We start from the raw sequence: 24,298 nt of genomic DNA, 5'->3' as shown, positions 1-24,298 counted from the left end.
ACGATATTTCCATTAAGCTCCGATCTTAGCGCGCTGTGTTCCTCTCTTCCAAAAAAATCATTCGTCCGATTTTAACACTAGATTTACGGACATTGATTATGTACCTTTTTTTTTTGTAAATTATTTATTTTAAATGTATAGATTTATTTATTATTTGATGTCCTTGATACATTTTTTACACTTAAAAAGATTAATTGAAAGAGAAAATTCTTTTGTTTACTCTTAAAGTGGTTTCTTTGTATAATAATCCAGGCATTGATAGGCTGCCAAATCTAAAAATTATAAAGCTCGTGAAGAGGCTATAGTATTTTCTTCATTATCAGCATTATATTTTATTTCACTTTCGTTTTCGATATATGAAATAATAAGCATTCTTTTTCTTTTACGGTCGTAATTTTATTCCCACTGTCGTCAGAATCTTCAATTTCGTTTATATCAGAATCCGATCCAGATTGGTCTTCATTTATTTATCAGTTCCATGTCTTTTGAAAGCTTACCCATAATAATATAAATGTAAAAGAATATATTTTTTTGAACAAGTTTTGAAAATATCTTGAAAAATTCAAATCTTCTCTTACGAAAATAAATTTTTCCTAAGCTTTTAAATAACATATATTTTTTTTTACACGCTGTTGAAATTAAATCTATTTGTTTCATAAAATAATAAGACAGATTCACTTACAAAATTCACCGTTGAAGGGATTATTTTCTATCATATCATAATTATAAACAACTAGTTTGATTATGTATTTATTGCTAAACAATCGTCATTTTCTTGTTTTTTCTTGTTCATTGTTATTTGATTTCTGTTATTTCGCAATTGATTTATATAAATTAACCCGTCAAATTGATTTTCGTAAAAATAGGTATACAACATCTAGAAATAGCAAAATATATAAATGTTCCAGAGAAAACGGATAGAAATATATATTTGCTGCATTACATCATTGAAAACCAATATATAATGTTTGAAGAATAATATTTGCATATTTAGAATTTTTAAGCATAAAATCTAGCGTTAATCCTCGCTCGGCCAAGTTTTCGATCGATATCCTTCTACGATACATCTCCGTATAATATAAACGATATTTATATTGCCTTTGCACTCGAGGCGTTTTTTCGCCCGAACCCCGACAGTTCGAGACGATTTCCCGTATGTTTTGGCCGAGTATGAATTTCTTACTAAGCTAACTCAAAACTCATTTCGCGCACGTACAATTAACGTATAAAATTTTTATATTTCAATGTCCTACGTATAAAGAAAGGAAATTTGTTGAATATTAAACTCTACATCGTTGTTCCTGTGCGATATTTTGCAAAGGCAAATGGGAGGCAAGACGCATCCTCCTCGGTTTCTCGGGGCAAGTGTCACGAGTGAAATGTCGTTCGATGTCTTTCACCTTTCTTATTTCGTCGAGAGCGAATTTTATAATCCTTCTTAACGTAACGTGCTTTCACATTCACTGTTATTCTTATATCTATACCTCTATCTCTTCATCGCTGCTTCCCCTTTCTCCATTCTCACCAATTTCTTTACGGAATAGAAGTTTATCATCACCACGCTCTATGCTTACTCTAAAACTCCGCGATCCAATTTGAGATACGGAAATCTAGCTATTGTATTATTCCACGCTTCTAATAAGAGGTAAAGGAAAGGTGAAGCGATATTCTAAAAAAAAAACGAATCATAAATAAAATAATAGGTGAATAATAGTGGGTTTCGAGCTGGAAAGGGTCAGAAATATTTTAGAATCGGGAGCTAGAAGAAAATTCCTCCGTTACCTTTCGCTTTCCCGATGCCGCCACGGATTCTCTCGCAGTTGAAGCCAATAGTGGGCACTGTGTTCAGGTATTGGTCGAACTTGAGCCGATACAACGCGGTGGTTTTCCCCGCGCTGTCGAGGCCCAGCATGGCCACGTGGAGCGGCGTTCCCGTGGGAAGTGCCTCGAGGAAGCCGCCGCTCGTGCCGCTCCTGCCCATCCCGGCACCCATTCCTCTCCTTCCTCCTTCCTCCCACCTTCCTATCCCGACCACTTTTCCACCTCTAACCCTCCTTCCTCGCCTTTCTTTTAACTGGCATTTAGCTTCCCCCCTTATCTACCTTCCCTCCACGATCGATCGCTCGTGCTTAATCTCCTCTTTTCTTCTTCCCCCTTCAAAATTCCCTCCTCTCCTCTACCTCATGCCGAATTTATTATCCAATTTTTCCAATCCTTCCTCCTCCTCCCTCTCTTTCTCTCCCCCTTTCTCTTCTCACAATTCTCTCCGCCACGTTTTATCCCTCCATGCCAACTCCGCGCACACCGGGACAGCTCTGGTCTAGCTCTCGATCTCTCGTCTTCTTTTTTCTTCTTCTTTCTTCCTCCTTCTCTCTTCCCTCTCGCGATCCTCTTCTCCGCTTGGATAAAGGCGGTCGTCCCGCCAAAGTCGGGGAGAGAAAGAGAAAGACAGAGGGGGGAGGGAGGCTGCTCTCCTCCGCTTTCGATGCTCGTCCCCGCCGTAAAAGGACTCGCTTCGAGGCCACGATCACTACCGCACCGGCTGAAAATGAAAGGAGAAACGTGTTAGCGATGCCTGCCGGGCCTGCCTCCACGCATTGTAGCCGCGCTTTTTCCCAACCATCTCCCTTTTCCCACCCCGCCCCTCCACAACTTACCGATTTTAACAGCAACAAGGTATTACCTGCGACAGAACTGTACTTCTTTTCGTCTGTAAAAGAAACATGCTCTTAACCTACTCTTAACGCCGAAATCTCCTTCGGGGTAACTAACTTGTCACCTACAATTCTACATCTTCGTCGAGTAGTGAGTAATGTTAACATTTTTCCCCTAATTCGTTCCAATGTCGAGAAGAAAAGTGATGCTTCAATCATATTTTTTCTCTAAATTGTCCTGACTTTGCATAGAACGCTTTAAAGTTCGAAATAATTCTTTTAATAAACCATTTTCGCATCGATTCGATGGTTTAATTAAGCCCTGTGTGAAACATCTTTCGAAATAGCTACGAAGATCCTTCGTAAATGGTCAAATAAGTGGCCGGACGAAGAACTGCTGTCACTCGAATATAATCAACGTTAAAGGATAATTATTAAAGGATAATTTGACTGGTACGTGAGATTAGTATCGCAAGGACGTGGAGTATGGTGGATCCTTGAAGGGCGATTTTCACACGTATTTGGAAGCTGTATCCACGTAGAGGTAGAGACAAAAGAGAGGGTGCATAAAGGCGAGAGATACGAATCGCAGTTGTCGTTGAAAGGTTGCCAATTAAGCGGGAGATATTTTTAAAACGGGAGAAGCGCGTTTATCGGTTTCCCCATCCGTTAGAAAATGTCTCGTTTCGATATCGATACCTTTTCGAGAAGCCGCTATCATCCGTGGAACATTCGATTCCTGCAATTTGCGCGGGGATCTAGACAGGATAACGAGCAGGATGCTAACTTCATTAAAACGCATCGAGAAGTAATTAAACCGGCGATCCAGAAGTAACCGAATTGCAATGAATCGCGGCTAACAAGGCATTCTCCGCTCGTTCCATCGATCTCGCGCCTATACCATGCATCATAATTCATCCCTCTCTTTCAATTTTTCTCGTTCAACGTTTCTCGACGTGGAAAAATAAAATAAAGCAAGGTAAAGACTTTCAAATGCCGCTTTTCTTTCTCCCCTCCTCGGGGAGACGAGAGATAAAATAATGGTGGGAGCGAAAACCGCCTAAAGCCTGTCGTAAAACACTCTTGAACAGATCAGTTGGAGAAGGATTTTCCACGAGAATTTTCCATTTGAAAATCGTGATCGAATCGATCGTTTAAAAAAACTTTAACCCTTTCCATTGAAAATAAAAAAGGGAGAGGGGATTATTCGAAAAGGACAGGAGAATGGAATGGCGGTCCGAAGAGAAGAATTAACAGTTTTTCGACGTAATAATTAGAGAGTGTAACGTCGCGTGAGCCGATTCCGGATTAATGGCGCGATTTTGAAGGGCCTTCCGGCGGGAAAAAGAACGAAGAGAGAATCCTTGGCAATAAGTAGTGCAAGTCTTGGACCACCTCGCATGCAAATCCGCCGGGTGAATATTCCAGTTCTGCGAGGCGCGATTAATCTCGTTCCTCCGGTCGACAAACTTCACGGTTAACGCCTATAGAAAATTCTACTCGTTGATGAGGACACGCGCCAAGAAATTCTGCACGGAAGGCTCATATTCCTTCCAAATATCAGCTCCAACTTCGCTTTATCTAGCAAGAATTCGCGGGACGGGTTGTTCAGAGCTGCTCTCCTTAGATTTATCGTATTACAGCGTTAGGAAACACGGAGTGGAATTTATTGAAAAAAATAATTAAAAGTTCGAACGAAGTTAGTTTGAATAATAAGAATAATCGTTTCAAAATAAACTGGAATAACATTATTCGCATCGCGGTTGATCAGTACAGCCTCGGGGCTATAGTTGACCGCGATTATTCGAAAGCTTCGAATAATAAATTATTCAAATAACATTATTCTTGGATCGTTAAAATTTTATCTCCGTTGCCGATTTAGCCTCGAATTTTTATCCCGATCTTCGTCGAGCGGTTACAGTTTTTTCGAATTACAACGGAATATTCACAGTTCTTGAACAACGACTGAATCTATTATCGATTATATCACTGGATAAAAATTTTTTCCCCCCAAAGTCCCTCACGAGCATCGATACTGCGTGCTCCCCCTTTGGAAAATTCTCGAGAAAAACCGCGAAAAAGCGTGAATATTATTCGAAATAAATCGGATGTTATTTCGAGTTGCTTGAACCGATCAGAAGCGGATTCGAGTGTCGCGACCGAGCACGACTGAGAATAATGGTAACCATAAATTACGGTAAGAGAAACAATCAAAAGGGAGGATCGCGGCACGAGCGGCGTGTTTCCACCGCGGTCGGCGACCATGGAATCACGGTGGCCAACGATGATGCCTCTCCTTTTATCTCTACGCCTGTTGAACGGCCGTGCAGGCTATTTTTAGGCGGAATAAAGCGTGCAACAACCGAACGAGAATTAAAAAGTTTCTCTAAGTTGGCTGCCCGTCCCGTTTCTTCTCGAGGATGGAGAAACAGTTTAACGAGGCTACACTCGGCCGCCTCGATAAAGGGACGACTACTCTCTGTCCGCTGTAAACAGAGCGAGGTGGCGAGAAATTTTTGACGAAAAAATTGCACCCGACCGGGATTCAAACTAAAATTGAAACTGAAATTAGAGTTGCACTGTCCACTCTCGATGGAATATCTGCGACCGAGGTATTAAATCGACAACTTTCAGAGTTTCGAGTGTCGCGAGTTTTGCTCAACCGAGCGTGATACATTGTTTTAAAAATGCGTTAAAATTTTCTGTTCTCCCCGCTGAAATTAAATATTGAATTAAATTTTAATGTCTGAGGGATTGATAAATCGGTTTAATTCGTATTTTGAAAAATTCTGGATATTTCGAACGACAAATCTCTCGTTGTTGCATCGAATCGTATAAATATCGAAACATTTAAGTATGAGGTGGATGGGTAGGCTCGATACTCGATGAAATTAAACATTGAATTAAATGTTTGAGCCAAGGGATTAGTAAATTGGATTAATTTGGTATTTTGAAAAATCCTCGATATTTCGAATGACAAATCTTTCATTGTTATATCGAATGGTATAAATACATTTAATGCTCAATCCCCGTGAAATTAAACAACCTGAATTAAATTTTAATCTTTGAGACAAGAGATTAATAAATTGGATTATTTTGAAAAATATTTCGAGCGACGAGTCTTCCATTGTTATATCGTATAAATACACAAACATTTAACGCCCATTGCCTGTGAAATTAAATACTGAATTAAATTTTAATCTTTAAGACAAAGGATTAATCGATATTTCGAACGACAAATCTTCTATTTTTATAATCGTATTTTTATATCGAATCGTACAAATACGGAAACATTTAACGCTGTGAAATTAAATACTGAATTAAACTTTAATCTTTGAGGCGAGGGATTAATCCGTATTTTGAAAAATCGATATTTCGAACGAAAAATCTCCTATTTTTACGTCGAATCGTATAAATACGGAAACATTTAACCATAAGTGAACGGATAGGCTCGTTTCACCGCTTCCTGTTTATTGTTCCGGTGTTCCGGTATCTTTTTTTCGTCAAGTTAGGTGAATCCTTTATTCTTATTTCCGCCACGATAGGATCCATATTCGTTCCTCGATCCCGTTTTCCGTGCATAAACGCAATGGACAATGGGATCGATTCCGGACGAGAAAAAAAAATACTTCTCGATAAGATATATAATAGACACTCTTATAACGATCGTCAGAGATCGTTCGACGAATCATTCGAAACCATTCCCCCCTCCTTCTCGTCCATCCTCGCTACCATTGTTCCCAAGATCACCATTTTCTCTAATCATGCAACTTGTCACTTTTGTTCTTCCTTCTAATGAATCCAATTACGACTCTTTCCCCGACTTATTTACCTATTTAATTGTACGCGACTACGCAGAGACGTGTAATTCTCCACCTTAATGGAACAACAATCGAGATAGTTGGAATAAAATAGAGTGCAAACACGGTTCGATGAATCGCAAAAGCCCAAAAGAATTGGCTTTGCAAAATATTTTATCGATGCAAATTTAAAATTTATCCTCGGAGAAGAAATTTTCAAAGCCCATTGAATCATTGATACGGTACAACTGTATTATTGGAATTAATCAGAATTTGTGAAAAGAGGAAGAAAAGAAATCGATCGTATTTTTCGAACGCGAGCAACAATACGTTTCGATAAACTCTCCTCTTAAACCGGCCGTTTACGAAGGCTGAGACGAAACTCGGTAATCGGTGAACGTGGTGGCGAAGCGAATTTAAAGAAGCGAGGCCGCAAGGAACACGAGTTAGGCAGAGACAGGTAAACCGCAAGACAAACACGCTCGATACTCGTTTCGTCTGTTTGCGCGTAGCCTGCTCTATTCGCTTCTAAATATACAAATACTCACATTTCTCAATTGTAGACAATCGTCAATTCCATTAAATTATCATCCTTCGCAGGATGTTCCAGAAATAAATAAATCGCGTCAAATAAAATTAAGCCAACTTTCCACCCGCATCCTCTTTCCCCTCCCTCGTTAATAGGATAAATTTGTTGCGTCTTTCTTTCTTTCTTTCCTTCTTTCTATCTATATCGAACAGCACGATCAAAAGTATAGATCGAGGATCAAAAGTTTTCGATCGGAAGGAGTGAAACGGGGATAAATATGGGATGAGACGGATAATAAAGGGACGGAGAGCAGTGTTAACGAGTTTCGTGAGAGGGATGGAATGCGTTTCTAAAAAGATTGGAGGGGGAGGGGGAGGGAGAGAGAGGGAGAAAGATGAAAGGAGGAGGAGAAACGCGTGTTCGAAAATGTTAGCGGTGGCAGGTGTGGCGGACTGGTCCAGGAAAAAAAGGAGATTAAAGTGGGTCGGGATGCAAGCCAATGCAGATGCACATGCACCAGATGCAGTTTACAGATATTGCTGCCAATATCTCGCCTTCCTTTTTCCCCTCTTTTATGACCCCCTCCCATATTTAGTTTTCCCGGATCGAATAAAACGTGCATTTATTAACGCCGTGCCCGTAATTAAACGTACGAACGAGCAATAAAATAATACAACGAGGGATAAAATAAAAGGATTGCAAAGATTACGAGAAGCTATAATTTTCGATGTATGCTAATGGTTCAATTTTTACGGGGCGATCGATTTGGGCCAAGATTTTATTCCGATAAATTTTCCAAACAATCGATTAACGAGTTTCGAGCAAATATTTTTCAATTTCTTAGGTTAAAATTGTGTTTAATCATAATTTAATAAATCAACGCCAACTTTAACAAGAAAATATCTCTATTTTACAATTTTATCTGTTACGATGGTGTGGAGAGACGTCATAGAAGAGAACGATCCGATTCTTCTTTCGAGAATATTCGTTTGTCTCTCAATTGAGCATGGATTTTAGTTTAATATATCGAATTTTTTACTCTTTATTCTTTAGCGTTATTCCTTGATATTAAAGCTTTTTAATATTATTTTCCGACGTGACTTTTATTATATCAACAACTTCGATTAAATAAGAAAAAGGACGCGTTGAAAATTCCATTTCAAACGAACGAAATTCCAATTATGAATAACCTCGGCAACGATCGTTAATTTTCTATTTCCCAACATCTTCCGCATCTCGCGGAATAATACATAATGGGCCGTGTGTTAAGATCGATCTATGAATAATTCACGCGATTCGCGGCCGAATAAATTTCCCCGGGATTTCAAGAATCCACGATCCTACGAGAATTTCGCTGTTCGAATTCGTTTCGATTTGTATTCATCAAATGGTGAATGAACGAAACGTGAGTCTCGATTAACGAACGTTCGATATAATTAGAAGGCGAGCTCGAGGGGAGGAAAAATGCAACGCGAGATTCGATGTAACATTAACGAGTCTCTTTTTCCTTCGCGTTTACAAAAGGGGGGATCGAGGGAATACAAACACACCGCTAATTTTCACTCGCTGCTCCCTCTCTCTCTCTTCTTTTTTCTTTTTCTTTTTCCTTCTTTCCTTTTTCCATTTCTTTCTCTTCTCTTCCGTTTCTCTTGGATTTCCAAGATAAAGTAGGTAAATCAACGCCATCTTTAACAAGAAAGCGTATCTCTACACGCTGATATTTTACAATTTTATCTGTTAGAATATTCGTTTGTCTCTCAATTGAGCATGGATTTTAGTTCAATACAGTTCGAGTTTTCACGATTCTTTATTCTTTCATATTAAAGGTTTTTAATATCGTTTTACTATATCAACAACTTTTTTAATTTAAAATTTAATCTCAATTCGAATTATTCTGTGGAGAAAAACGAGTCAACAGGGTTATTTGTGTGTACAAAATATAATTACTCACACGAAACGAACACCTCGAAAATCCCGGGTGAAAAGAAGTTTAAATATTTGCGAAGGGATGTTCGTTTCAAGTACAGGGTTAAGGGAGCAGAGACAAGAACAAGCATCGCGAATAGAGGCTGAACGATGACCCAGAACGCCAGATTTCTCTGTATATTTCCCTCTCCCTCCCTCCCTCGTCGCCTCTGGTTTAAATTTGATTTACCTACTTTTGCACGTGCATGTCAATGTACCTGTCTTCTCGGATCCCGAGCATTCGAGGTCGCATAAATTAACGCATAAAGTGAACGCGTCCACCTTCTGAATATTTATTAAAAAAAAAAAAAAAAACGCACGCTCATTACGCGATTCTTGCATAATCGGTGTGTGAATGATCGTCCAATCCTTCGTGAAAAAGATGAAAAGAGACAAACGCGTGTCCGATTACGGAGGCGAGCTTTCGTATCAATTTCGTAAATATCACTCAACATATTTTTATCTGAAAAGGATACACGAACGTCTTCTTTTTGAAGAATTACATCGTTGAAAATTTGGAAGAGAAATTTTGAGAGATTATTCCATGAAATATCGCTCCTATACAACGACAACTTTCCTTCTTCTTGCTCTTCGAGTTTCTTCAATATTTAAGCCGAGGTTACAACATTGAAATTGTGCCGAAAAAACGAGTTTCCGGAGGAAGAAAATAACGAGAAATAGCACACTGATGATTGCATTATAACACTGGATTAATTGGAAAATTTTCACATTTATTTTTTTTAGAAAACGTCTCGTTAACTGAAGTCGTGGAATAGAAAATCAATCGAAATAAAGTATTCTCGCTCTACCATTCTCCCCATCTTGGATGACAAATTTGAACGTGAATTGAAAATACTGCATCTTTGGAAATCTGTCGATCGAACATCGTAATCGTCGAGTATCGTTCACACGTGTATTAGCAGAGTGTGTTTAGAACACGAGCGAAATAAGCTTGCTCGATCCAACATTATTCGATAGATGGACGTTTCCCTGGGAAATTAGTCGAATACCGTTTCGGAATTCCACGAAAACGTGACACGCACACATCGTTAGATCGATAATAATTCCCTTCGAAATGGGTAAACCATTAAGGAAAATGGATGGCGTTATTCAATGCTGATAACCGATCGAACAGAATCGATAACAGGATCTCGCATTCCAAATCTTTTGGCGTTTATGCCCGTGGGGCAACGGTGAATGTCGGATGGATACTATTTATGGAAAAGGTGAATAAAATAGGATCGTTCCTCGATGATCGAGTCGAAACGTTTCGTGTTCGGCGTTTAAGGCGAGCAAAATGATCGCCAACGTAATGTTGTTCACTCGTAATTTTCCTATCGAACGAGATATCGCACGCTGGGGCAAACTAATTCTTAACCGAATTCGTTCGATCCTGTAAATCAGATACGAAGATCGTGGAGATCGATCGTTTCTCTTATTTTTCTTTCTTGTAGACAATCTCTTGTAATGAATAAAGGTGCAGAAGCGCGTTAAAAATTTTGCCATCGATCCGAAATCTTTTGTGAAAAAGAATTAAATCGAGTAGAAATACAGAAATTCTAAAAATTCTTTAATCGATCGAAGGATCTCTTTCATAATAGACGATACACGATGCTTTTCTTCAAATTTAGATAAAAGTGTAAAAAAAAATAAATCTCGAAAGAAATGCAAAATTCTAAAAACTACGTTTCTTTTTTGAGAAAAAATTCTTGGGATATTTTTAATCGATCTCTTCCATAATAGATTTTTTCAAATTTTCATAAAAATTGGAATCTAAAAATTATTTCGAATCCTTTATAAAAAGAAAAATCGTAAACGAAGAGTTGGACATACAAAAAAGTTCTAAAAGTTGAGAAAACTATTCTTAAAGGAGTCTGAAATTCCAGTCGTGATAATCTCTTAAACTCTTATTCGGCAGAGAAAAATTCTTGCTATCTTGGAAAATGAAAAGGGGAGGATGTATAAAAAAAAATATAAAAATGGTTCGTTACATGTACGTGTCTTGCAAAAATGTTCAATTACGAGAAAGAATATCTAGAGAAACTTGGAATCATCAGGGTTCATGGCGCGAAGCCATTTACCATGCAACGCAGACAAGACGTTCGCTGTTTATAAACTTGGAAACCGTGAAACAGACGTATTTCGAGGCTCATAGCTAGGCCTGCGTTTAAATCAAATTTAAAGAAGTGACAAATCCTAATGTCTCCACATCCATCATTTTTTAATGAAATTCCTGATTATCAGAAACGATGAAAAATAACAAAGCGAAAGTAAAAAGAAAAGAAAAAACGATAAATTGCTCGATAACGAAATGGTAATTTGCCAATCGATCCAACGGACGGAATCTACAATTTAATCTCGATTTCGACGAATCGCGATAAGAAAAGGTGTCGTGGAAAGAAAGAAATAAAAAAAGAATTTCTCGATATATATCGAGCGCTTTGTTCCAAGTGTGGAAAGTGTTTTGATAAGATGGAAATGGTTAGAAACGAACGAAAACGCGGCTTCGAAACGTTCCTCGCCTCGAATTATTCGCGTGGCGTGACGTTACGTGAGAGCGAGAATCGGGTCTGTAATTTTCAGCAAAAGCAAGATAATTAAGCTTTGCCGGTTGATCGTTTCAGTGATTCGCGTGGAAATGGTCGGGTAGCAGCGGCCGTAAGGCACGAACACGTTACGGGAGAGGAATTTCAGTTAACGACGCGACGTTGTTAATTCGAAAATAAGAAATGCATATAATCGAATTCAAATTGATGGAAAGTTTTTACGGACGGATTAAACGAGTTAATCGTTTCTGCATAAACGAGATAAACAGTTCCAACTTAAGTGAGAAGATTCGAACGAACCGATCCTTAGCCTTAACTCCTCGTTGGAAGAAACGCTGATCGGTGTGGCGATACTCGACTCATTTTCAGGATGCGTAGCAGAGGCCACCGTGACAAGTACGGGGCTTGCTACACCAGGCCAGTTAAACGTTATTCCTCTGCATTAGGCGCGGTATCTGGAACGCGGGACTTGACGAGGGGAAATCAGTTTATCGAGCAAGTGGGCCTCGTAACTCACGATCTCTCTCTCTGATAACCCGCGCCTAACGATCCACCGACGCCGTTCCCCTTCCCTTTATCTAATAACGGTGCTACGCGATGTCAAACTACGATTTCTGGATAGATCGAGGACGAAACCCCGCTGTTTGAAAAATCCTCCGATCGAAGGGATCGTGTGAATCAAAAGGGATAAGAAGAAATAATTATTGAGAAAATTGATTTTGCTTGACCCACATAGCTGTATAATATTAATTTACATTATAGTGTTTCCTCAGCGGATCAAATCGGCCGAAATTCGAGAAAATGGCGGATTAATCTCGCGGAATCGGGGACGGTTTATTAATGGACGATCGGAGGAAAATTCGTCGGTCAGAACGAAATTAAACCGGCTATTTGGCAGCATCCGTGGAATGTTGAGACAATTTCGTACGGTGTCAAGGCTATCATCTGGTTTAATAATAATAGAAAATACCAGAGAGAGAGAGAGAGAGAGAGAGAGGAATCCTGGTCGTTTGCGGATCGACGCAATGACGCGTGTATGCAAGCATGCGGTGAAACCGATGCCATGTATATATATATAACGAGAAACTGGGTGTTAATTAGACGAATGGCTGAATTAGCGGCGTTTATCCACGGGAAGATTGCGGTGGTTGTTTCACTTTTATACCGAAAGTAGATCTCCCGTTCAATTTCACCGCGATTGAATTTAAATTCCTCGAGTTACTTGTCGTTCCCTTGTTCGAGGAACAATGAGGATAGGCCCGATATGCTGCTAAGAGCCTCTTCTACGGGATTCTCGAGCTACGATTCCGTAAGTCAATTACATGCTAATTAGAGAGGCTTTTGTGGGATTGTTCCAGCGGAGAAAACGGAATTAACAGGTTTTCTAATGAAACGTGATTTATCGATGTTGCATTTGCTGCATCGGGGGAGAGGAATTGAAATTATATCGAACGAAAATAATACGTATATATACGTTTTGATGAATCCAATGCATCCAGTTTCTAATCGATGGGATCTGATTTCGACGAAAGCTCTCTGTTAATCACCTCGAATCGACCAACACGCAACGAGACGTGGACAAATCAATGCCAGAGATTTGGCGGAATATTTGTTATTTGTTATCCCTTCGAACTCCGTTTCATTTTCTCGAGGAACGAGATAAAACAGAGAGACGTATCTTCGGTTTATAACTCTTTTTCTCCAGTTTCGATCAAATAAATGAACAATAGGAGAAGGGGAGGAAAATATAGAAGCTACGATGTTGCATGGAAAAAAAAAGGATAGAAAGGTATTCAGATATGGTTGGTGAAACGTGGCGTAATCTGTAACGACGTTGGTAATAACGTTCTTGCGAGAAAGAACGATCGACGATCGCCGATACGACCCACTTGGACGTCCATACCAGCCTCTGGCAAGTCGAGGACAAAAATTTTATTCGATACTTTTCCAACCTTATCCTCCAAACTGGTGAAAACTTCTGGGAAGCGTGAAATTCTGTCGGAACGGATTTCTGGAAAAATTCAGAGGAGGGTTCAGAAGGATAACTAGCTAAAAAATAGGGAAAAAGAGGAGGAGAAAACACAGTCCTCGTTGATTCTAGAGACGGTTCCCTCGATGAATTGAATTGAATCGAGGTTAGCCTTGGGGGAAGATTCGAGGAGGATGATATAAAATTCTGTGGATCGGTGAGAAATTCGTTCGAGAGATACGCAGCTACGTGGAGGAAAGGAGAACGTGTTGTTCGATGAAGTTTGTTGGGGAAAAAATCGCGCGATTTTGCACGCCTCGAACGCGGTTGCACGCAAGCATGGAAAAAAAAAAAGAAAAGAAAAGAACAAAAGGAAGAGAATTGGCGTGAATTACGCGATTTCTATCGTTGCAATAATTTCCACGAAATGGACGATTCGAGTGTTTCGAATTTTCGTTAAATGGATAGCGGCGACTCGAGCGTGTTGCGCGCCTCTGTCTCTGAATGCACATTCTGCACGCATGCCCCGGAATAATTACAATTTCCGCGTGTGTCTTACGCGTTCGTGATTATTATTTTTCCGGTGAACTGGCCTCGTTCCCGTTACCCCGGCCATGCATCGAGAAACGACAAAGATCGATTATTTCGCGGCAGATGTTCGCGGAAATGCTGCTCTGAAAATTTGTTCGAAGAAGTTTGCAAACGTTTTGTCGGAAATATAGTAATATACTCGACGCCCTCTTTATACAATGCGGTTGTGCTGCAATCGCGAGCGCTGCACAAGAGAGCCCGACACGTTTCAGCAAAAAACAAAAACAGGAAGGGAAAAAAAAAATATCGAAGAAGGCTTTCACTTCACGCCCGATGAACAGCCGGAACTTTTCGTCTCGAGGACTTTTCGTTTCGATTCCGTGCCATCTTTTACATTCTCGACCTTCGAAACTTTGGGGAAAAGAGTTGTTTTTATCCATAGAAATCATCTCGAAGAGGAGATGTACATTGTTGATTATACTTAACATTTCGATAATAGTTTAAAACGATATAAACGGTGATTCGAGCTAGTGGAATCTTCTTCAATACCGTTCAATACCATTTTTCGCGGGTAAAAATCTTGGCACCGACGTTAATATAGAAACGGGGAGGAAAAATGAGGGGGGAAGAGAGAGAGAGAAAGATTATCATACAGTTGTGCGTTCCAAGCGCAAGTTGTTCACCCGAACAACTCGTGACGCAGTGAACCGGGATGATGCTCGATAACATACCGTTACACTGATGTAACAGACCTGTCGGCCCGTAAACTTACTCCTGCGTACAAATACACGCGAGAAAAAGAAGGGTACAGCCTTGAGGATCGCCTCAAGAAGAAGAAGAAAAAGAAGAGGATAGTTTCAAGGATGAGCGATCATTGGCAATTAAACGGAATCTTTTTAACGCCTCTAAACTCATAAATATCCATTTCCATTATTGATTTTATTCCATGGAATGAAAATTCTATCTTCCATTTGATAATGAATGTTATTCCTCTACTTGAATTTCATGGCCAGTGGTTTGCGAAAATTCATTTTTCGAGATATAGAAATTAAATTAAAAAGATCATTCGTTGATAGCCTGTCGAAATTATTTCCAACGCTTCCTCGACACTTGATCGTTAAATCTAAAATTTCAAGTTGTACACGCGAATGCGTTGTATCGTTCTAGCTTACCTACGTAAAAGCGCTACGAAAGCTATTCGCCTAACTGTTCACTCTCGTACGATTTATCAAACACCCGTGAACGCACACTCGAGTTCTCGAGTACATCGCGCACATTCTGAATTCTCTTTAATTTAAGAATCCCCAATCCGGCACGAGCTTCCTGACGACGTCCATTATTATTAATGATGCCGTCGGACATCGAGTAACGCGAAACGCAACTGTTGCTCTTACGGAACTTTACCTTCTTTTTCTTTTCTTTTCTTCGGAACGATGTCCACCGCGAGAAAATTACACGAAATCGCGATGCCGCCGGTTTTCACGCATCCATGCGCATAATGAACTGGGTAAAGGGGCCGAGCAATCTCGTCGCTTCTAACACGAACGTTCGAGGAAAGTGGGTCTCGTTTCTTATCAATCGCGCGATCGTCTTATCGATGGAACCGCGCCCAGCTTAATCCGAGAAATGATCGTGTGTCCAGGAAAAAAAAAATTCATTTATAAAATTACTTAACATAGAACATCGATGCCAACGCGATACGATCGAGTTTATCTTAATCTTCTTCTTCCTCTTCTATCTCGACCGTAATTATTTTTATGTATACGTTATTCGTAATTGCAAGGGAACGCGACTCGATCAAATTATCCGCCATTAATTTAAGAAAGATTTTTGCAGCTTCGTCAAAGACTTCGTTTTCGCATTCATTCGAGAAACTTTCACCCGTCTTTTGGCGTGGAATTGGCTCGTTCGATTCGCGACCAGCTCGGTTATTAGCATATCTGACGGTGAATTGAACTCATTATGCACGGTTTCTGGTACGGCTACCAATGCATCCGTTGTAAATAAACAATGGACATTGCATCCATTGTAGTTAGAGAGCCATTATACCCTCCGTCGGCGGGCTTTATGTCCAATTCTATATAAATATAAAGGAGAGATCAGAGTGGATTCGTACGTGTACATCGTATTTCTCTTCCTTCTTTTAAAATTCCAAGTTTTATAATTTCGATGTGTCACGAAAATTCGTATATCGAAATATGTATCTCTATGTATCCCTATACGATCCGCCTTTGCATAACAGGTATATAAATCATGATTGATAGTGGGACGTATCTTGATCCTGTCGATATCGTGAACAATAAATTTTTCTATCGCAATCGTTGTCGATCGTTTAACGATTTTTAATTTCTTTTCTCTCTCTCTCTCTCTCTCTCTCTTTAATTTATTGATCGATCGATGACGATAAATACAATAATTTATTCGATCCATTACATATTTTTCGAAAGACAGGAAAGATCGGTGATATTCGAAACAAGGGCAATTTTCCATCGATCTATTAATTTCAAAACTCGTTTTTTTTTTTTTTTTAAACAAGCTTTATCCACTTCTTCCTCTCTGACAGAAAAATAGCACACGCATCCGTGACGCATCCACTGAATAAAGGCCACCTGTCGCGATCGTTCAACCCGTGCAAATCAATTTTCATACACGACCGGTGCACCTTCGTTCATTCAGTAGCCGAGTGCAAACCTTGTCCCACTCACTTTTACGAATCCCCCTCCCCTTCTCTCCCTCCTGTTTTATCCCTTTCATCTGTTTCCCCCCTCGATATGCTTATGCACCGTCCACGTTTTCGTCATCGAATATCCCGTGTTCCCCCACTCGTGAATCCCGTACATCTCCGATAAATTCTTCTCTACGAATCGATTCCAAACGAAAATTCGGATACGATTCATCCGAGATTGGATTCCGGAAAAGAGTCGAATTTCTACGATAAGATTTCTAAAAATGTGGCCATAAATCTCTAAAAATCGTAAATCCGCGTTGCGTAATAAATGAAAGCAACTATCATTTTTTACGATCCTCTGAAATTTCTTCCTAAGATTCTCCTCGCAATTAATCTCAGGGATCGTAAAATATTCCATAGAAAAGAGAATTTACTTTCTCGAAAACGGCTGATAATTACAATTTCATTTTTCTGTACGCGGAAACTTCTGGTCCTCTTTTTTTCTCTCTCTCTCTTTTTTTCTTTTTTGAACGAATAGCACGCGTTCCTCTCGAAGTTTCAACTCGAAGTTTCACTCGATCAATTTTTCCTCCTGTAAAAAAAAAAGAAAAAAAAAGAGAAAAGAAAAAAAGACGCAGATAATAAAGAATTTATTATCGATCGTTAAATTCGCGAACGAGCCACGAAAGTGTTTCGCCACGGAGTGTGGATGTTCGAGAAAGTCGTCGAAAATGATTTTTCGCGGAGGCGAAAACGATTGGTCGAAGATAGCCGGAGTCGTTTCAAAATCCTCTTCGCGAATCCAGCAATCCAACGATTTATTGTTCGACGGTTGGTTTATATAATAAAGGAGACTCGTTTCCAAGACGTTACCTCGCTTTCACTTCTTACCCTGTATCGCTTATTGATGATCGTGTATGTGTACGTATTACAATTGAAAAAATTCACACGTGGTCATTCATCTGTGTTCCAAGGAGGGAGCTGTTTCCAATCTTTTGCTTTTACAAGACGTTACCTAACTAAACTGGAAGAAACTGATGTACACGAGTTTCTTCTACGTAGACCAAACAGAGAAGAATTATTCCTCTTACGATTTCGTCCCGATTATCAAATTCGTGCACTTCCTTTCCACTTTTCTTACAAAACGTAAGTAATCAAAGAAAAATATTCTGATATATCAACTTACGCTTCCACTTTTCTTTAAATATTTAAAGAGAAATATTATGTTAATTGCAAGTATTGTCGTTTGAAAAGAAGAAATTATTAAAATATTCCGATTATATTGATTTATACTCGTCACCGAAAGGAATCATAATCAAATATCATACGAGAAAGAGCGTAACTTCATAATTTATATTTTAAAACACGTTAAAATAACTTTTATCCCTTTTCTTCTTTTTCTCTTTTTTTCCCCATCCCTTTTTATAGACGTCTCGTATAAATCCAAGTGTAAACGTGTACGTAGTTTCTTCATGAATGTTAATATACGGTGTAATGGAAAAACGCGGACGTCTAAATAAGAGGTAAAAAGAGGGCCCATTGTTCCCTTGTCGGGGGGAGGTTACTCGCATCGTATAGAAGGAGTTAAGGAGCTTAACGAGCTCAATTCACCGTGAAGAAATGCTAATAACGAAATTAGACTTGGTGGATAAATTGTCGACGCAAAAAATCAACGTGATAGCGATTGTGCAGGGAAGACGTCTGTGCACGTCTTTCTCATAAAGGGATCTAACTCGTGTACTCCTTTTTATAATCTCCATTATAGTCCCCTAACAGGGAGAATAATCGTTGCGAGTCTTATCAATAATAAGCGAAGAATAATCGCGATTCATTGTCCTATTCTCTCGGATATACTTCTTTCTTAACTTTGACGATCGTCGTTCGATCAATTCAATTTAACGGCCAATAGTGAAATTTATTTCTTCCCATATATAATAACCGGCCAATATTATAATCAGAAACGTATATTGGAGAGAAAGATATAAAAAAAAAAAAGAAAGAACACGTTAAAAATCCATATACGAATCTTCCAAGTTAAGTTTTAATTTAATTCAGTTTGGCAGATTTTACACGTAAAACGAGCGTGAAAATAAAATTAACACGTAGCCACTTTCTTCGACGAATCTTATTCAAGTGGGACGAGAATGATCAATGTTTGATGATGAGAAACGACGATGCCTGACCAAGCATCTCGTAAAACGGGCACCTGTTTCCACTTCCGACATATCCGAAACGAGGCGGAAATCGGGCTAACGGTCCTTTCGGAGAAAGGACGACTCGTTTCTCTCGTTCGTTACCTAGATCAAGCTCGACGAGGCGATGCCACGCGGATCGGATCACGTGTGCCTAAAATTTATCGCCAGAAGGGCCCTTTCTCTTCTCCTATATATATAGATTTATCAAATGGAGTCTTCGATCGTCCCAATTCCCTTTCATGAATTCGATATCGTTAGACGGATGCCAGCCCATTGGGAAAACACTTTAAATCTGACAGACCGATAATTTAAAATAAACTATGGGGAATATACTTGATTCGAATCCCAAAGCGGAGAGAATATATTTTCGCTATGTCTTGAATATTTATTAAAATGGAAAAAAATTTTTTCTATTTTTAAAAGGTATTAATTGTGCTGGTGGAGACAGAATTACGTGGGGAAACGCGTTTATATTTAGTTTAGAAAAGAAGAGCAACGAGTATCCGGTCAGGAGATGGTGGAAGAGATAAAAATTCAGAATAAAGAGAGGGACGGCGATTCTAAAAACACTTGGCCGGACCAAGGGATGCTCTGCCGTGAATCAGTGTGTTCAAAGTTCGACGACACCGCCGGTCTAATTCGAGCAATTCCAATCGACTCACGGGGAAATTGCACCAGTGGCGCCTGAAACTGTCCCTGAAATGTACACTGCGCCGAGCATAAATCGAATAAAGCTGGTCTCGAATTAGAATCCTCTGCATGGACAATTTAAACGGGGGACGATATTAACAAAACTTACGGGGCAAATCTAAAATCCGTCAACCCTGGAAATTTTGAAACCACGTATCTAGTTCCAAATAGGATCAAAGTTTCGTAAATGTAATTTCGAACCATCTCGTATCCAAATATATATTCTCGAATCCTCATATATATATCCAAAGTTTTTACATGCTGAAAATCGACCCAAAACTCCAAATCTAATCTGAAAAATCTCTTCTTTGTATCTTTATCTCCTACTAATTCAACGCTTGCCATCTTTATTTCACCTTCGTTCAAAATTTTCCCTGAAATCACGTCAAAGATTTCCAAATCCGCGCACTCATATATATATATATGTATATACTCTCAAGCATATCGATGTCGTTGAAGAAGTAGCCAAGAGTTAACAGGATGACACCGAGATTAGCAATGTGGATCGGTGTGTCAATGTTGCAGCTGGCAACGCGGCTGGTTGCCTCGGTGCTGCTATGTCGTATCGGTGGTGCTATCGACTCGTAAAGGGGCGCATGCGTCCCCAACCAATCCCATCCTTCCAACGGGACGTCGAAGAGGACGTGGTCGTCTCCAGGAGACCGTTTAAACGGAGTCTAAACAAATGGTACCTTCGACTCTTTTGCCGTTTTCTTTCTCTTTTTTCTTAGCGCTCTATCTTTTAATTTCATTCCTCGTTGAAAGGGAAAAATTATATCTGTCACCTCCAAGCGTCTTTTTCTTTCCTTTTCCGCCGAGCGTACACAGAATCGGCGACAAACGGAGGATTTCCCTCGATTTCCTTCGATCCTCTCTTCATCGATGAGATGAAATCGAGCTCGGATAGGTCGAATTTAACGTATTTAAACGAGGTGAAAATCAGATTCGGCTTACTGTTGACTGCACAGGTACCGTTGTAACGCAACTCGTCGCCTGAAATTATTGATTTCCTATACTTTCGCGACGTAAAAATTGGAATGAACGATAGACTCTATCTCTCTGCCTTCCTTCGGCTGGGATCATTTTCCTCGTGCGGTCGAGATTTCCAAGATGCAAAGAATTTTTCTTTTTGCACGATGCGTTAAAATCGTGTTAACATTCAAGGGAGCTACTTTTTTTCTTTTTTTTTTATCTTCGTCTCGAGATTTCTATCAGATTTCTCGGATTAACATAACAACTCGAGCTACATTCCCTGAATAAACGAGGTCCGTGTAAATTGATAATGCGAGTACTTCTTCAACGTACACCTTTCATGGTAAAAAAAAAAGAAAGAAAGAAAGAATGATTCCTCGAAACTGATAAAACAGGTTAAACATATTTATCAGTTTGTTATCCATAACGCGACTTCTTCAAACTCGTTTTCTCGATCGAAGTATAAATCAACTTGGAATCTCGTTGAATTTGTTTTATCTTCGACTTGGAAGTAACCGCGTTCTCAATTCGTTGTTAACAAATACGTACAAGTGTAATTCTCCAGTGTGTAAAATTTCTGAAGAAAAATTGAAAACGCTTCGAAGATCATTTACGTTTCGTTTAATATTTCCATCTCGAGTATTCATATTTTCGTTATTCCTTTCGACGAAGGAATCCGAGACGTTTATTCATTCATCCAGTCGCCTGTGAGATCAAGTTTTTCTTAATTCTTATTTTATTCGCGTATTCGACTTCCATCGAATCAAAAATCTTTGATCGGCAAACGCGGTGAAATCAAGAAACGCTGAAATCACAGAGTTTCCGGTGGATCGATGTCGGATGTGTTTACGAAGGAAAAGCAATCTGGGAACCCTCTTTACCCCGTCAACGTGAGTTCGTAATCGAGAATCGCAACTCCGTGCTAGATTCTGTCGACCGAGTAAGCAGGGATGCCAAGCCACCGAATAATCCGCCTTCTCCTCCTTTCCGCTCGTGTATTTTGCGGGTAAAAAGGAGTTCGATTGTCGCGAAACTATTCGGGAGAACAATTTTTTATGATACCTCATCTCTCTTAAAAGGGTGTTATATTTCTGGATCTCCTTTTCAAAGCTGTTGCTCATCGTTTCTTAAGTTCAAGATGTCATACCATAAATGAATGCAGAGATCCATGGATCAATATGAAATATTTATCATATATACGTTTCGTATTAATTATTTTCAGTTGATTTGAAACTTAGTTTTAAACTTTACTTTAATCGTCTATTTAGAGATTTTCCTGACGATTGTCTTAATATCTTTCATATTTGTGGATGAGGGATTAATTTCAAAAGTGAAGAATTTTTAATACGAAGTCGAAAATGTTTAAAAAAAAAAACTCTTGAACCGTTGGATGGCCTTCGCACGGTCCACGATCTCCATCATCAGGGACCCTCTTTTTATTGAGTTATTAGACTCATCCGCATCGTTTCCCTGCAATCTAAAGGGATCCCTTTGATTGTCCCATTTGTTTAACGAGACGATGAGCCTGTGTCACTTCAAATTCCCTCGCAGAAAGAATCCTGCCTCTCTAATTGGTCGCTCGATTATGCTCAATTGCGCCTCCGAGATGATACTTTGGACAGAAAAAAAAAAAAAAAAAGAGAAAAGAAAACGCGGTGCCACGATTTCGCAAATCTGTTTCGTTAAAGGGGAAAACGGCGGCCTCTCTTATCTCTCTGATCCCCTTTATTATACCTTTACGCATTTTAAAAATTCTAGGGAATTGCAGTGCTATTACTATTATCTCCCGTTTCACTTTAACCGTTCCAAGATAAAAGTATTCGAGTAAGAAATGTAATTCGAAGGAGAAAGTTTTTTTCAAAAGTAGAGAAGTGTGTACCCTTGGATTTATACAGTGCAACTCGTGAAAAAATACTCGTCACGAGGAGTTAAATAAACCTTGGATCATCCTCTCTTCGTTCTGAACCTTCTGCGTTAAAGAGGAGTCGTTTTTCTCACGCCTGACCTTAACCTATCTTAAACAATTAAACACTTGCTTAGGCGTCAACAAGATTTAAAATATACACAAAAGTTTTACTAAAGTTTGTTACAATATTCTGTTTCTCGCGTTTATTCCGAAGAAATGTAATTTTTAAATATTTTTTTTTAAACAACTTGTATCACGAGTTTCGAATTGAATTACAGATATGTTATCACGGTAACCTAAAACATCGATGTAATTAAATTAACTCGTCATGAAAGAGATTGTGCGAAAAACATAAAACACTTGTTTGAATATCATTTTACTCGTGAAGAAAGATTTTGAGAAAGATGGCCCCTATATAAATAAATAACGGAGAATTTTATCGAGCCTAATCTAATCTAGAAATCGGTATCGTATTTCGTGAGAAATAGTTTACCCTCCAAAAATATATCGTCGATCTACATTTAATGCCCGATTCCAATAACCTAAAAAACCGAATCCCTTGGATCGTTTTACCGCACTTTCGAGCGTGACGAATGCTCGAAATTATCCGTTCGACTTATACCCCGAAAAATGGATAACCTAGACCCATTGATCGTGTGAAAATCGATGGTAAAATTTTGACACGCGGAAAAATATCTTGTTATAATTTGTAATTTATAACAGGATCATATGAAAAATATTTGAAACTAACAAGGAATTCGATATATCTATTAGATTTTAAATCCAAAAAATTTCTATATTCGAAAATATACTACTAACTATCGTTCACTATCAAAATTCTAATTTCTCATCTTAACGGTAATTTACAAATATTTCAAATTCGGATCTTTTTCTTTACGAAAATCGCTATTTCCAAGATCCAAACTAATCCTATTATCCTAAAACCAAAAGGAAACATCTAATCCATTTAGTAACCAGTTTACCATGCGACGCTTTACATAAAGCAAAGGCCAAAGTGAGTCTCCAGTAAAAATCTACGTTCGTTTTTAATTTATCATATTCGAGATTTATTTAAATTGAATAAGTATTATTTCTATAAACTTGATATATTGTAAGAGAATATTACAGAATGACACGGCTACTCGCATACTCGAGTGCGGAACACGGGGATGGAATCCACGAGAAATCACTTCGTCCGTATAAATCGGCTGGCACATCGGGTGCCGGATTATAATCGCCACGTGCAGCTAGTAACGGCATTCTTGGGTGCCGTTCCCTAGCGAGAACGGCTTGTTTCGACGCTTGTCTCGGAAACTAGGCGAATCCGACTCGTGTTCGACACGAGCCGCTCGATTTCGTCTGGAAAATAGACAGCGGGGGGGAGGAACGTTGCACGGATGGAAGAGAAGGCTGTTTTCACAGCTGCGACGATACCTCGTCGTTCTCCGCGTTATTATCGTTTGTTTCTGCTAAACAATCTCGACACGACGTTGGAACGTGACGAGAACCCCGTGAACGGCATTGGTATTTAAGGAACCAGTTGTTTGAAGGCACGTACACTCTCGGCTACAAGTCTCACTTTGCCAACTATAAATGTAATGTTTATCGGGATATGTTTGTGATAACATCTTTAAAATATAACATAATTCAATTTTTCTTATATTATTTCTGATCGATAAGCTTGAATTTTAAATCGTAATTATAAAATTGTAATTTATGTCTATCCTAAGTACACCAAATGTATGGAGACTTATGAATAATAGTGTATGTGTATCGATGAGAATATAGTGGAATGGTCATGCGCGAGTTTTAGAGAAATCAGACGCTTTGGAGTGTAATGCGAATATAATTGTGAGTTTTGATACACTTATCA

General features: G+C 39.1%; 1 protein-coding gene and 1 long non-coding RNA gene across 3 annotated transcripts in view; both read right to left on the bottom strand.

Annotated features, from left to right (window-relative positions):
• Positions 1–24,298, bottom strand: part of LOC107998698 (ADP-ribosylation factor-like protein 4C) — a 33,992-nt gene that overhangs the window by 7,533 nt on the left and 2,161 nt on the right. Inside the window, exons 1-2 of one of the 2 annotated variants that reach the window (XM_062084631.1) lie at positions 15,399–15,557; positions 1,783–2,542 (exon numbers count right to left, since the gene is read on the bottom strand). In XM_062084631.1, the coding sequence (XP_061940615.1) occupies positions 1,783–1,993 (211 nt within the window). In that variant the 5' untranslated portion in view covers positions 1,994–2,542; positions 15,399–15,557. Of the gene's footprint in view, positions 1–1,782; positions 2,543–15,398; positions 15,558–24,298 lie in introns of those variants that run through there. The other variant, XM_017058105.3, reaches the window with a different exon arrangement.
• On the bottom strand, positions 430–1,669 carry LOC133667273 (uncharacterized). Its single transcript, XR_009832603.1, has 2 exons — positions 683–1,669; positions 430–593 (listed from the first exon to the last, which is right to left on the bottom strand). It is a non-coding gene; the product is annotated as an uncharacterized LOC133667273 (long non-coding RNA).

The sequence above is a fragment of the Apis cerana genome, linkage group LG14 (genome assembly GCF_029169275.1).
Source record: "Apis cerana isolate GH-2021 linkage group LG14, AcerK_1.0, whole genome shotgun sequence".
NCBI classification, from domain to species: domain Eukaryota; kingdom Metazoa; phylum Arthropoda; class Insecta; order Hymenoptera; family Apidae; genus Apis; species Apis cerana.
This window is presented reverse-complemented; position numbering and strand designations above follow the sequence as displayed.